Below are 12,139 nucleotides of genomic sequence, written 5' to 3' on the forward strand. Positions count from 1 at the left end.
AAGTTTTAGTTTTTTAAAGTAACGACCAAGCGGCCAGCGGCATGAGCTGATCATAGCCTATGTTTGATAAATTTAGCCTTCTCATATCATCACGACTTGCCTAAAATAACATCTATAGATATACTAAAACAGTTCAAGTATATAACAATGTTTAAACGTTAAACCTGCTATAATAATAATGTGCTGCTAGCCTATATCTGAGTTTGTGCGGAGAGTGGACGCTAAAGCGCGCTCTGCAGGACATGGAGGCTCCAGCAAACACTTTCAGTGGAAACAAATTAAAATAGCCTGCACTGTCATTTTTTATTTTTTTTTATTTTTTTGATAAAGGCAAGAGTAATACATCATTCGGAACTGTAAAGGGTCTACTTGTATTTGTGCGGCAATGGACGGCGTTTAAAGTGGCAAAGAGCGCTGCAATAAACGCGCCGCAGGGTTGGTGATAAAGTGGCCAGCAGTTTAAAGATATAGGCCTTTGGTTAGCCTATAGTACAGATTGTAGCCTTTTTTTTTTTTTTAATTAACCAGGCTTTAAAAAATTATGAGATCTTGGTGGAGAAATTGTACTAATAACCTTACGAATATATTGTAAACACTTTAAAAGAGACAGACTTTTGTGAAAGATGTTTTTTTTTTCTGTTTTAGAACATTGTTAAATTTATACAATATTTATTGCCTCAAAAGTTTTTAATATTTTAGGTTATAGGGGTGGATAAATTTATCAGTTATTTATTATTCATGCAACCATATTTTGCTAGTTTTCATGAACCATTCCTATGGTGCTCTTATGTATGTCTTTAGCATGATTTTGTTAAAATGTATCTATGCTGTACTGAATGAAATAGCATAGACATTTTCATGGTTTGCATATTCCATTTCACAGGGTGCGAACTACGACTTCAGCGCAGCGGAATAGTTCTGCGTTCAAATGCATACAATAGGCTAAAGCTTGCTGCAAACCCCAGCAAACATGAATGTGTCTGCAGGAAATAGTAAGGAGAGATTTGAATTATTTACTACTAAACTAATGTTTTCTGAGTCTGTGTCGCAAGGATGAAGTTGTTGATCCTGACTCGCAGTCTCCTCATTAGACGCGCCTTTAGAGAGAAATGAGTCTTTGTTGATTATGATTAAGACTATAATAAGAGTTTTTGTTTTCGATTTTTTTTATTTCGTTAAGTGATAATTTAAAGCTTTCTATAGATATATTTATCATGTCTGTGAGGCATGTTTTCGCTCAGCTTCGGTTCATTTTTGTGAAGCGCACCTGTTCAAGACGCAGAAAGCGCATCATGCTTGTTTTATTTGTTTTATAAAATAACTACCTTTTGTATTGTGAGTGCACACAAATACAAGTAGACCCTTTACAGTTCCAAATGATGTATTACTCTTGCCTTTATCAAAAAAAAATTAAAAAATAAAATGACAGTGCAGGCTATTTTAATTTGTTTCCACTGAAAGTGTTTGCTGGAGCCTCCATGTCCTGCAGAGCGCGCTTTAGCTTCCACTCTCCGCACAAACTCAGATATAGGCTAGCAGCACATTATTATTATAGCGCAGGTTTAACGTTTAAACATTGTTATATACTTGAACTGTTTTAGTATATCTATAGATGTTATTTTAGGCAAGTCGTGATGATATGAGAAGGCTAAATTGATCAAACATAGGCTATGATCAGCTCATGCCGCTGGCCGCTTGGTCGTTACTTTAAAAAACTAAAACTTATAGGCTATTTAAAGAACAAAAATCTCCAAACGTTTTTCTAAATTAACTTAATAATAAACGAAACAAAATATAATAATGAACTATTTTAATAGCCGAAACAGTAGTATAAACTGTTTTAGGAGAAGAGGGAAAAAAGATGGACTCGGCCGGTAATTCTGATGAGCTGTCGGACGCGGGCCGGGCTAGGTCTATTGCGCACGATCCCATAGACCCCCGTAAAAGAAAAGAAAAAAAGGTGGGCTCCCCCAAAGTCCACGGTATAGTTCCAACACTGCCATTTCATTTTGTAACTTGTTGTTCAGCAGAACTGATTGATTCTGTGTTAAATGCTATTTTGTAGGCTTACTTCCATGCTTTATACTGTAGGAATGCTGCGCTCCACTGTCATTTATCAATTATCATTGTCAGTTATCTTTGGTTTGTTTGTTCTCATTTCGATTTGGTGTTAAATCAAATTTGAGTCATTGGACATATCCCAAGCCCGAGTCGGTTATTCAGAATAACTGTTTTAATCTGATCATCTTCAGCAAGTCAGATCCTGTGGGACAGCATCGACAATCCTTAGCTGGCTCACATGTAATCTCTATAACGGGAAAAATTAATCGATTTTATGACATAATATATATTGTTATTACGAGGAAATATATCGTTTTAACGAGAAAATGATGTCGTTTTAATGACAGCATTATTCATTGAGTGGAAATAATAATATTGCAGCAGTGCGTTACAGAGCCGGCGCCAGGGCACCTCCATCAGGGGGGCATTTGAATTTCCAGGGGGGGCACAAATCACGTGTGTGTGTTGGGGGGGGGTGAGGGGGTGAGTCGCTGACGCTCGCTAAAGCATGCAATCGCTTTCTTATGTGCGCTGTTTTATTGGTTTCACTTTCGCTTTTGAAATCGATCACGTTCAGCAAGGAGATTAAAAAGAGCTTGTCAGTAAAACTTCGTAACGCCATTGGATCCTCAAGATCTCAGCGAAAGCTCGTAACTAGAGCCCTGCACTGGCCTCAAATTTAGGCCCTAGCCCCGTCCGACAGTTTATCAGAATTACTGGCCCGAGTCCAACCCGAGCCCCCCCCCCTTCTCCTAAAACAGTTTATTTTGATTAGATTAGATTAGATTCAACTTTATTGTCATTATCTGAGTACAAGTACAGAGCTAATGAAATGCAGTTATACTACTGTTTCGGCAATTAAAATTGTTCAGTTTTGTGTGTAATGGCAAAATTGTCATATTTCGTTTTGTTTTTTTTATTAAGTTAATTTAGAAAAACGTTTGGAGCATTTTTGTTCGTTAAATAGCCTATAAGTTTTTGTTTTTAAAAATAACGACCAAGCGGCCAGCGGCATGAGCTGATCATCAATTTAGCCTTCTCATATCATCACGACTTGCCTAAAATAAAATCTATAGATATACTAAAACAGTTCAAGTATATAACAATGTTTAAACATTAAACCTGCTATAATAATAATGTGCGCTAGCCTATATCTAGTTTGTGCGGAGTGACATGGATTTATTTCAGTGGAAACAAATTAAAATAGCCTACGCCGTCATTTATTTATTTATTTATTGATAAAGGTAAGAGTAATACATCATCCGGACCTGTAAAGGGTCTACTTGTATTTGTGTGCACTCACAATACCAACAAAAGGCTTTTATAAAACAAATAAAACAAGCATGATGCGCTTTCTGCGTCTTGAACAGGTGCGCTTCACAAAAATGAACCGAAGCTGAGCGAAAACATGCCTCACAGACATGATAAATACATCTATAGAAAGCTTTAAATTATCACTTAACGAAATAAAAAAAATGAAAACAAAAACTCGTTTATTATAATTTTAATCATAATCAATAAATATGCATTTCTCTCTAAAGGCGCGTCTAATGAGGAGACTGCGAGTCAGGATCAGCAACTTCATCCTTGCGACACTGACTCAGAAAACATTAGTTTATTAGTAAATAATTCAAATCTCTCCTTACTATTTCCTGCAGACACATTCATGGTTATGTTTGCTGGGGTTTTGCAGCAAGCTTTAGCCTATTGCGTGCATTTGAATGCAGAACTATTCTGCTGCGCTGAAGTCACTTGCGCACCTGCTGCTGCTGCGGGACACTAAACACCATCGAGCTGCTCTCAGTCGCGGCACGGTCTCCTGTTGTTTCCACCAGCGCGGCAATTTTTTTCATCGCCAATGGATAGATGTCTACAATATAAAATAAGGAGAAACCCAAAACAGGCCCGATGCCCGGCCCGCGTCTGAACTATGATGTGGAAATTGGCCCAAAGCCCGGCCCTAGAGGCGTAAAAAAGTCGGGGCCCGTCGGGCCAGGGCCGAAATGCAGAGCTCTACTCGTAACTCCACCCCACCTCCTTTCAGATTGAGCGCCGCGCACAGCCTGGAGGAAACAGATATCCGCTTTTTCTCAATGCAACACTCTCAGAAAATAAAGTACATAATTGTACCTTTAGGGGTACAATGGCTTGTCACTGGGGCTGTACCCTCAAGGGTACAACTTTTGTACCCTTGGCATAGGGTACATATTTGTACCCTTGTGATTTGTACCTTAAGAGACCAGTCTTGTACCTGTGGTGACAATTTTGTACCTTTATTTAACAGTACAAAAATGGACCCTTCAAAAAGGGTACAAAATTGGCTTTGACAGGGTACAATCGTTGACATATTTATTACTCGCACACGCTGTATTAATATCAGAATTTATTAAGTCCTTTTTATTTTACATTTCATTTTAAACACAATGTCTAACTGTGACATAACTTGTGGTCAACTGAGTTAAGTGTCATATGCCTTAAAAGTCCATTTCATCTCCTGGTTTCAGTAAAGTCCATTCTTTATCAACCTTGACACTGCATGCATGAAAGTGATGGTCATAGAACAGAGGAATCAACATTTTTCCACATAGTGTCTATGTTAAAGACGTACTTGATTTGCCAAAACAATGGAATACGCTCAGAATGCAGTACATCTATGACAAATACATCTGACCGCATACTTCACATTGTTGACGGTTACTTCAGACACACGTTGGATAGCTTTCTCGGTTAAATCTACATCACAGAGGTTGTGATTGTCCATCTGGGCTCTCTGCAGCTCCACAGGTAAAGATAAAAATGGAGTGGTCACACTTTTTACCAGGGCTTTCTCAAATTCACCCAGCATACTCCCACAAAACTCCCAGCACTGTCTGAACTGGTGTCTGTTGCTCAGTGTTGTAGCTAGGTTTATAAAATTTCTGCAGTTAGTTTCATCAAGGTGAATGTCTTCCTGGAGCATTTGGGGCACTGGTATGGACGAGGCATGGTGGAGTCAGTATAGGAGATTTATTTGCCTAGTGACAGTTATTGGCAGAGGCTGGTCACCATCCACAACTATTTTGGCAATGTACCTTTGGAGAAACATCAGAGTGTTCAGATGTCTTGGATATGCAAAATTGAACACGAAGTATGTGCAGAAGGCTGAGATGATTCCTTCGTCGATTCCTGAGTTGCGAAACACCTCGATGTGGTCCACTTTCAGAATGTTTGGAGCTCTCCTGGCAAAGGCCATTTTCCAGTCTCGGTCGGTGAACTGAATAGTTGGGTACAGGCTGTCAAGATCAGTCTATTCAAAGCCAAAAGGAAAAAAAGCAAAATTAACCTGACATTCTTACCATTTGGTGTAAAATATTAATACCTCACAAATTCTTGTAACGAACGAAAACAAGTTAATCCATTCTGACATATTGCACTTGCTCTTTAAGGAGGAATGGGAGGCTGTTGTTCATTGATAGGGTTGTTAAAATATCAATGATTAGCATTGTGTTATTGGGTAGATACACTAGATTACTAAGCACATGCATCATCTACATTCTTTGCATACACATTATATGCTCAAATAGTGGTTTATAATTAGAATGTGACTATATTCTGATGTGGTGTGCAGATTCGGTAGATAGTAAATTAGATTTTGTTTTGGGTGTTCATGCTACACAATTAGAGTAAAATTTTATTTTGTAGTCATTGTGCACAAATATTGTGCTTATGTACTCAAACTTCCGCCTTTTCCTTTCACACAAGAACAGATATGAATAGCGGTTAAAACTTGTTTGACTGGAATTAAGCAAGAACTGATGAATCTAAAGTAATTTAACAATGGTGGAAGACAAAAAGCAATAGGACCATCCAAGCAAGTCTTCAGCGTAGCAACAATGATGAGGTGATCAGCCTTATTACCACTTTACATACCACTTAAAAGTAATTAAATATTTAAAAGTGGATAAAGTATTCCTTTAAGTGGAGACGTGTGGTGTTAATATGATTTTCTTTCTATCAGTACATTTGTCAAGTGTATTTGGTGTTATGGAGGTGAACAAAAGAGATTTTAGCAAGCAAGACATACCTCTCCAAGTGTAATAAAGTGATCAATGTTCTCCTTGAAGATGTAAGGCAGAAAGATGAGGGCTGCCCTAAAGTCAATATCTGCAAGACATGAGATATACTTGATATTTAAACAACATTTTTCTAATTCAGAAGCAGTGCAAGTAAATATAAAAGGTCATCACTAGACATTTGGTCCAGTGTAGATGTCAATTTCAGGTAAGCAATTTGAATATAAAGATGATTTTCCCACAAAACCGGTGTTAATTAACACCTCAATTCAAGTACACCGTTTTATGACATAAGAATAATAACAAATCTAAAATAGAATTAAAGACATATTAAGGCCCACGACTTGGAAACACTGTGGTATAGGCATTAACATTTAATCAGTACCTGGAAGATCCTCAGTAAGAGCTTCTTTTGTCTCCAGGTAAAACTGGAATAGTGGGCATTTCCTTTGAGCTAGTTGAAGCACCTTCGGTACAATACATTTGAAGCCTTCATTGAATCGCTGACACAAGTTCCCTGTTGCTGGATGGATACGTTCCAACTCATCACACAACTACAGAAGAAAAAACATCAAGCTTTATTCCATACCAGAAATCATCATGCAGCTTGATACTAATCTCAGAAGCAGTACTTAAATGGCATATGGAAGATATGTGACATTTGTGTGTAGACTACATGTTAGTTTTCATACTAAACCATTAAAATTCACATTTATTTCCACGGTCACATTTTTAATGATGATTAATAACATTTCAGTTACATAGTGGTTTTTGCTTGTTTATTAGAGTACAATACATTCACCAAGTTTGACCCAATAACTCCTTCCCTGTCATGAAAACTTCACAAGGAATCTCTCCCGGTGCTCCGGTGACTAGCTGGCTTTTTTCCTGCCAGACTTTCAGCAACTTTCATATGATTGACACCAGCTTTGTGTCGCATCCTGCCCGCTACTCGGGACGTGGTGTTTTGAACGATTAGTGAAGGTGCACCGCAGCTGGCGGGGTGGGGGGATTATGGTAGGTTGTAGTTACTCGCACATTGTGCTCGTAAATCATTTTTCCGGTTCGCACGTATCGAATTTTAGGGGCATATGCGAGCAAAATGGTCGCACTGTAGAGCCCTGTATCTGTGTGTACGTCATTTTGGAGCAGTACACTCCTGGTGAAGTTCTCATTTTCATGACAGGGAATCAAACTTGGTGCATGCATTACACTCACACGGACCAGCAAATAAGAATATACCGTTAAGAATTCTAACTATGACCTTAGGATACATTTTTACTTACCCCGGTGGGTGTCCTTAAAAAAGGGTACTTCTTAACTGTGTCCTCTACAGTCATGCCATTAGCAATCTCCTTTTGCCGCCATGCAAACGTCTGCTGCATTCGGTCTCGTACAATCCTGAAGTCAGGTTGCATCTTCTGGTACTGGCTATTTAAGACATTCACATGAGCCTCAATGGAGGATGGATCCTCACCCAGAACACTTGGTGCCTTTATGGGAATTGAGATCGAGAGAGATACACTTACAAACACATCTGACATAAAACTAAACAATAAATTGTCTTGTGTAGTTCCATTGAGTGAACCAATCTTCTATCAATCTGATTGAACTTACTTGACCAACCTCATAATTGATAACTACAAAACTGTGAAAAAGAAAATACGACAGATACATTAACCAACTAACTACAACTTAACTAAGCCTCATTTATTACCAATGCACCAAGCTGGGCATCACTGACCTTGGACACCTTTCTCTGACTGGTCCTTGCTGTTTCTACAAGTTGCTTTGATTTTGTGTGGCCAAACTTCTCCTTACTACCTCTCACTTCACTGTTGTCAACCAGAGGTGCACGCTCCCATTTGAATTTACGCCTCAGAGACATGTGCCATGTGTGCTAATTGAAACAGAAATATTAATTAATTAAAAGACTGCTCAGGCATGAAAACTGGTCAGGGGTAAAAAAGGTGAGATGGACACGGCAGCAAAAAAATGCAACAAGATAAAGATACCGACACGTTTTATCCTGTTGTTGACGTTAGCCTACATTACATCCAGGTTGCTGCTACTCGTCTCCATAAATGAACAATTAACCTAGGTAACATTACCTAAGTTAGGGTAACATCCCAAACCCCACCCCACTTTTCTTTTATGACAGACCTGCACATAACATTGAGAAGATGTAATACCTCATGTTAAAAATACTGTGTATAGTTATTTGCTAATGCACTTACATAACCATTTCCCTCGAGATCCTTCAGGAAAGGATATTTCGCAATCAGCATCTTTACAACTTGCACATATTCTGAAGTTGTGGGATACCTACAAGAGAAGAAATGTAAATCAATTGAAGGCCATCTGCCTTGAAATAATCATGCACCAGGACAAACACAATCCATTTTTTTTTTTCAGCATGAATTTTGTTTCATGGGGCAAATATGCTCTACAAAGACTTCAGTTAAAATATTGGTGTCTAACATTGCCTTCAATACACTTACGTGCATTGTGTATTGTGCCACAGCCTCAGAGAACCCGGATCATTGTGTGTCTATCCTTTGGATTTTTCTGGCATGGTTCTTTGTTGTCTAGTTTTGTTTGTAGGTAGCTGGGGAATGCTGGAATGTCAAAACTACCAGGCAGTCTCACATTAGCTCCATTCCTGTATTATAGATTTTTTTTAACTTTTAATTTTAGGTGTAAATCAAATTAACAAACAGTTTACACTGCTAAGACCCTTCCAATTAATAGGTTACCAAACACCACGTAAAGTGCAGGCCTGCAGTCTTTGATAATATATCTTAAATCCTTGCAACAGGTCAGGTATGAAAATTCAGGTAGCCTGAATTAAAAAATGCAATGTCTGCCCCAAATATTAACTGCTATGAGGACAATAATTACTAGAACAAAAGTTATGGTACTAGTGTTCTTAAGCTTCAAGTTGGTCACTAAAGCTAAGATGAAACTTGGAAGATGCTTTGAAAACATCATACATTCACTAACCTTGGTATAAATTAGCTGAACTAGATTGCTGGCATTCCTCTGGAGGCACAGGCTCTAATGTCAGCGTTACTACAGGCTCTTTCAGCTTGCATACAAACTGGTTGAATTTGACCTGCTTCTTAAAAGATCCTTGAAACAAGTATGATACCATAGTCTCTGTGAGGCCACAGTCAACTGTTTCACCAGCCACGTCATTATCTGAAAGAAAGTAAACATAGGGATATGAAACAGCTGTGCACTTGACTAAAAAGTAATCCAAACAAAATGAAATAATTTGACCAGCACATAATAGCAACAACATTAGCTTTGTGGCCAATGCTCATGTTAGGTTCGGTGCATGAATATACACGATATAAAAATAAATAAAACTCGCGTGCAAATTAATTAACGTTAATGTAATGCGGAACTACTGTTATGCCTGGTTCAGACTGGCCTATGACGCCACCAACTGTCAAGCTTATGCACAAGGCCCGGTCATAGTTTAAAGTACTGAAAAGTCCTCTGCAGTCCTAATAATGTATTATATTAATATTAAAAAACATTGCCTGACCAGCCAAGGAAAAATTCGGTAACATTCCACGTTTCATCCACTAGCAGAGGACATAGCAGTATACAATTTGGCGGGGTAACATTAGCCCGTTAGCATTGGCTACCACAAATATTTTGTCAAATAAAATGGCATTTAAATAAAAACTTACCTCTGAATCTCTGGGCTTCGACGTCGGTTACTTCTATGCCTGCTTCTGATATTTTTTGAAGGACCTCCTCGGTTGAAAGCCCTGTAAGAACCATGAGTAACCGTCTGCCTTCTTCTCCACCGATTGCCGAAAGAAAGACCGCGAAGTCGCGAACTGGACGACGTTCTCTTCAATTGAGATTCAAGCAGCCAATCGGAGCTGGCTCTACATATGTGACACATCTTTCCACCAATCAAAAGTAGTGAGCTGGCAGTCTCCGTTCCCGCTCTCTCCAGTAAATTAGGGAGGGATAATGTACTCAGGCTATGCAATGCAAAAATGTTTCTGATGAAATAAACTGAGAATCAGCCATTTGTGTGTTTATGTGTGTTGTTTTTCATTTACATAATCAATATAATATTATAATTTCATCAGCTGGATAATTGTATTATAATGATTTAATATCAGCAAATTGACTTACAAAACTTTTATTTCCTTAATTTCAAGGCTACTCAAATATAGTGATTAGTTCAAATCTACCTTAAATAATTAAGGTGTCATTAAAACCTTTAAACAACTACTTTTATATAAATAAAAAAAAATTGGCTTAGCAGAAGCTCTCTCTTGATATTGTACCTTAACCTTTAAAAGAAACGGTACATATATGTACCTTTTAATGCTGGGGAACATATATGTACCTTTTTGACCCTCAAAAAGGTACATATATGTACCTTGAGGTCCAATAATAAACCCTATGGGGTACGTTAGTGTAGATTGTACCTTGGGGTACAGAAATGGACTCCTACTGTACCCCTATTTCTGAGAGTGAAGGGTAAATAAATAATAACTTATGTTTGAATAGTACAAAGTTTTCTTTACTCAGCAGGCTCGTCCAGGGGGGGCACTAGTGACTCACAGGGCGGGCCAGGCCCCCCATTGCCCGCCCATGGCGCCGGGACTCGTTACCGTAGAAAAAAGGCCAGAATTTTGACATTTTTTATTCAACAGAAATGTACTTATATTGTACTCAAGGCATAACTGCAAGCAAGTCTATAGCTAAACGAGCAAAACAAGCGCCTTCATATGGCAAATCAAATTTAATCAACAATAAAAACCGATGCTACTGATTCATAAGCTGTTTAATAATAACTTTTCCCTTTATTCCTGTTATTTGCAGAAAGGGTAGTTTCTCCAAAATTGAAAAGCCATTGTAATACACAACAAACGAAAAGGTGAAAAAACAAGCATCGGAGCTCAGACTTGAACTCCCTTCACTAAAGCAACATAGGTTACAATGAACCAGACCACTGCTCTTCAGCTAACAGTACTTACAAGCCTATGCTCACCGTATTTGACAAACATCAACACAAAGGATAATACAATTGTACAATTTATGTACATATGATAAAGAAGACGGAGATACACATGTACCCAATGAAAAAGTAAAAATATCACATGATGAAAGTCCAAATGTTGGTCACACTAACATTACTGAACAGGATGAAGCAGATCGCCATTCAGTTCCACATTCTACTAGTCATGACTGCCTACTTCCTTAAAGGGGCTGGACTGTGTAGAAAAGGAGGGGCTGATTTTAGTATTAGAGAAAAGCCGTTTTTTACGCCGTCTTTGTCAGACAGAGCGCCGTACATTACAGCGCATTATGGATGGCCAAACGGCGAAATTAACGGCGTTTTGGATTGCACCAATAAACGCCGATATTGACGGCGGTTCTGCCGTGAAAACGCCGTAATTTACGGCGTCTGTACTACAAAACGCATGTACGGCGGTTTTTCGACTAGAACGCCGTAAAAACAGGCGCTTTCTGGACACCAGGCGCCTGGTTAATGGCGAATTATGACCCTTCGGCGTTCCATATAATTGAGCGTTTCGAGCGTTTGACGCGCGGAACGCGCGATTCGCGCAAGTTGAAAAATCTGAACTTTGGCGGATATTCGCGCCGCGCTAACCAATCAGGAGCTTGCTCTAGTAGTGACGTGATTACGAGCGAGGCAGAAATCAAAACTACAATAGAGGACTAAATCATCGTAGCTGTATCCGGAGCTGTACTATAGACCAAAGATTACCTGTTAGATTTACCCAAAACAAATTATATCTTATGTTTATCCACTACAGAGACATCAGAGCCAGCGGCAAATGTCAGAAGGACTAGCCGAGGTTATGCTCCTCTCTTCGGGATACATGAGCACGAGCGCCCGGTGATCGCCTGGAGCTCACGGCTCCGAAATCGGCGAAGCACATTTTTAAATAGGGGCTGTTTTTATAAATAAACCGCAGATTTGAGTTTTAAACTGTGATAAGGACCCGAGCAGCCACAAGGAGGTT

At 38.9% G+C, this 12,139-nt stretch overlaps 1 protein-coding gene across 2 annotated transcripts; it reads right to left on the reverse strand.

Annotated features, from left to right (window-relative positions):
• Positions 1-4,314: 4,314 nt before the first annotated feature.
• Positions 4,315-9,962, reverse strand: LOC306867720 (sterile alpha motif domain-containing protein 3-like). Of its 2 annotated transcripts, XM_079413554.1 has the most exons (9): positions 9,815-9,962; positions 9,117-9,314; positions 8,615-8,775; positions 8,351-8,438; positions 7,858-8,013; positions 7,400-7,606; positions 6,499-6,667; positions 6,125-6,204; positions 4,315-5,347 (listed from the first exon to the last, which is right to left on the reverse strand). In XM_079413554.1, exons 4-9 carry the CDS (start codon positions 8,399-8,401, stop codon positions 5,054-5,056), a joined length of 957 nt encoding a protein of 318 aa, XP_079269680.1. In that variant the 5' UTR covers positions 8,402-8,438; positions 8,615-8,775; positions 9,117-9,314; positions 9,815-9,962; the 3' UTR covers positions 4,315-5,053. The 2 variants fall into 2 exon arrangements, with proteins under 2 accessions (XP_079269680.1, XP_079269681.1); XM_079413555.1 differs by lacking the exon at positions 8,615-8,775 and having other exon boundaries at positions 9,815-9,954.
• Positions 9,963-12,139: the final 2,177 nt, after the last annotated feature.

This window comes from Barbus barbus, assembly GCF_936440315.1.
Source record: "Barbus barbus genome assembly, chromosome: 49".
Lineage (NCBI taxonomy): Eukaryota > Metazoa > Chordata > Actinopteri > Cypriniformes > Cyprinidae > Barbus > Barbus barbus.

What these genes read in the sequence shown, in the direction of transcription:
- LOC306867720 (XM_079413554.1), bottom strand. Translation starts at nt 8,401, where the DNA reads ATGCTGATTGCGAAATATCCTTTCCTGAAGGATCTCGAGGGAAATGGT. An exon ending in GTCAGAGAAAGGTGTCCAAG is followed by an intron (nt 7,607 to 7,857) that starts GTCAGTGATGCC and finishes ATTCCCATAAAG; the next exon opens with GCACCAAGTGTTCTGGGTGA. An exon ending in TTTTAAGGACACCCACCGGG is followed by an intron (nt 6,668 to 7,399) that starts GTAAGTAAAAAT and finishes TTTCTTCTGTAG; the next exon opens with TTGTGTGATGAGTTGGAACG.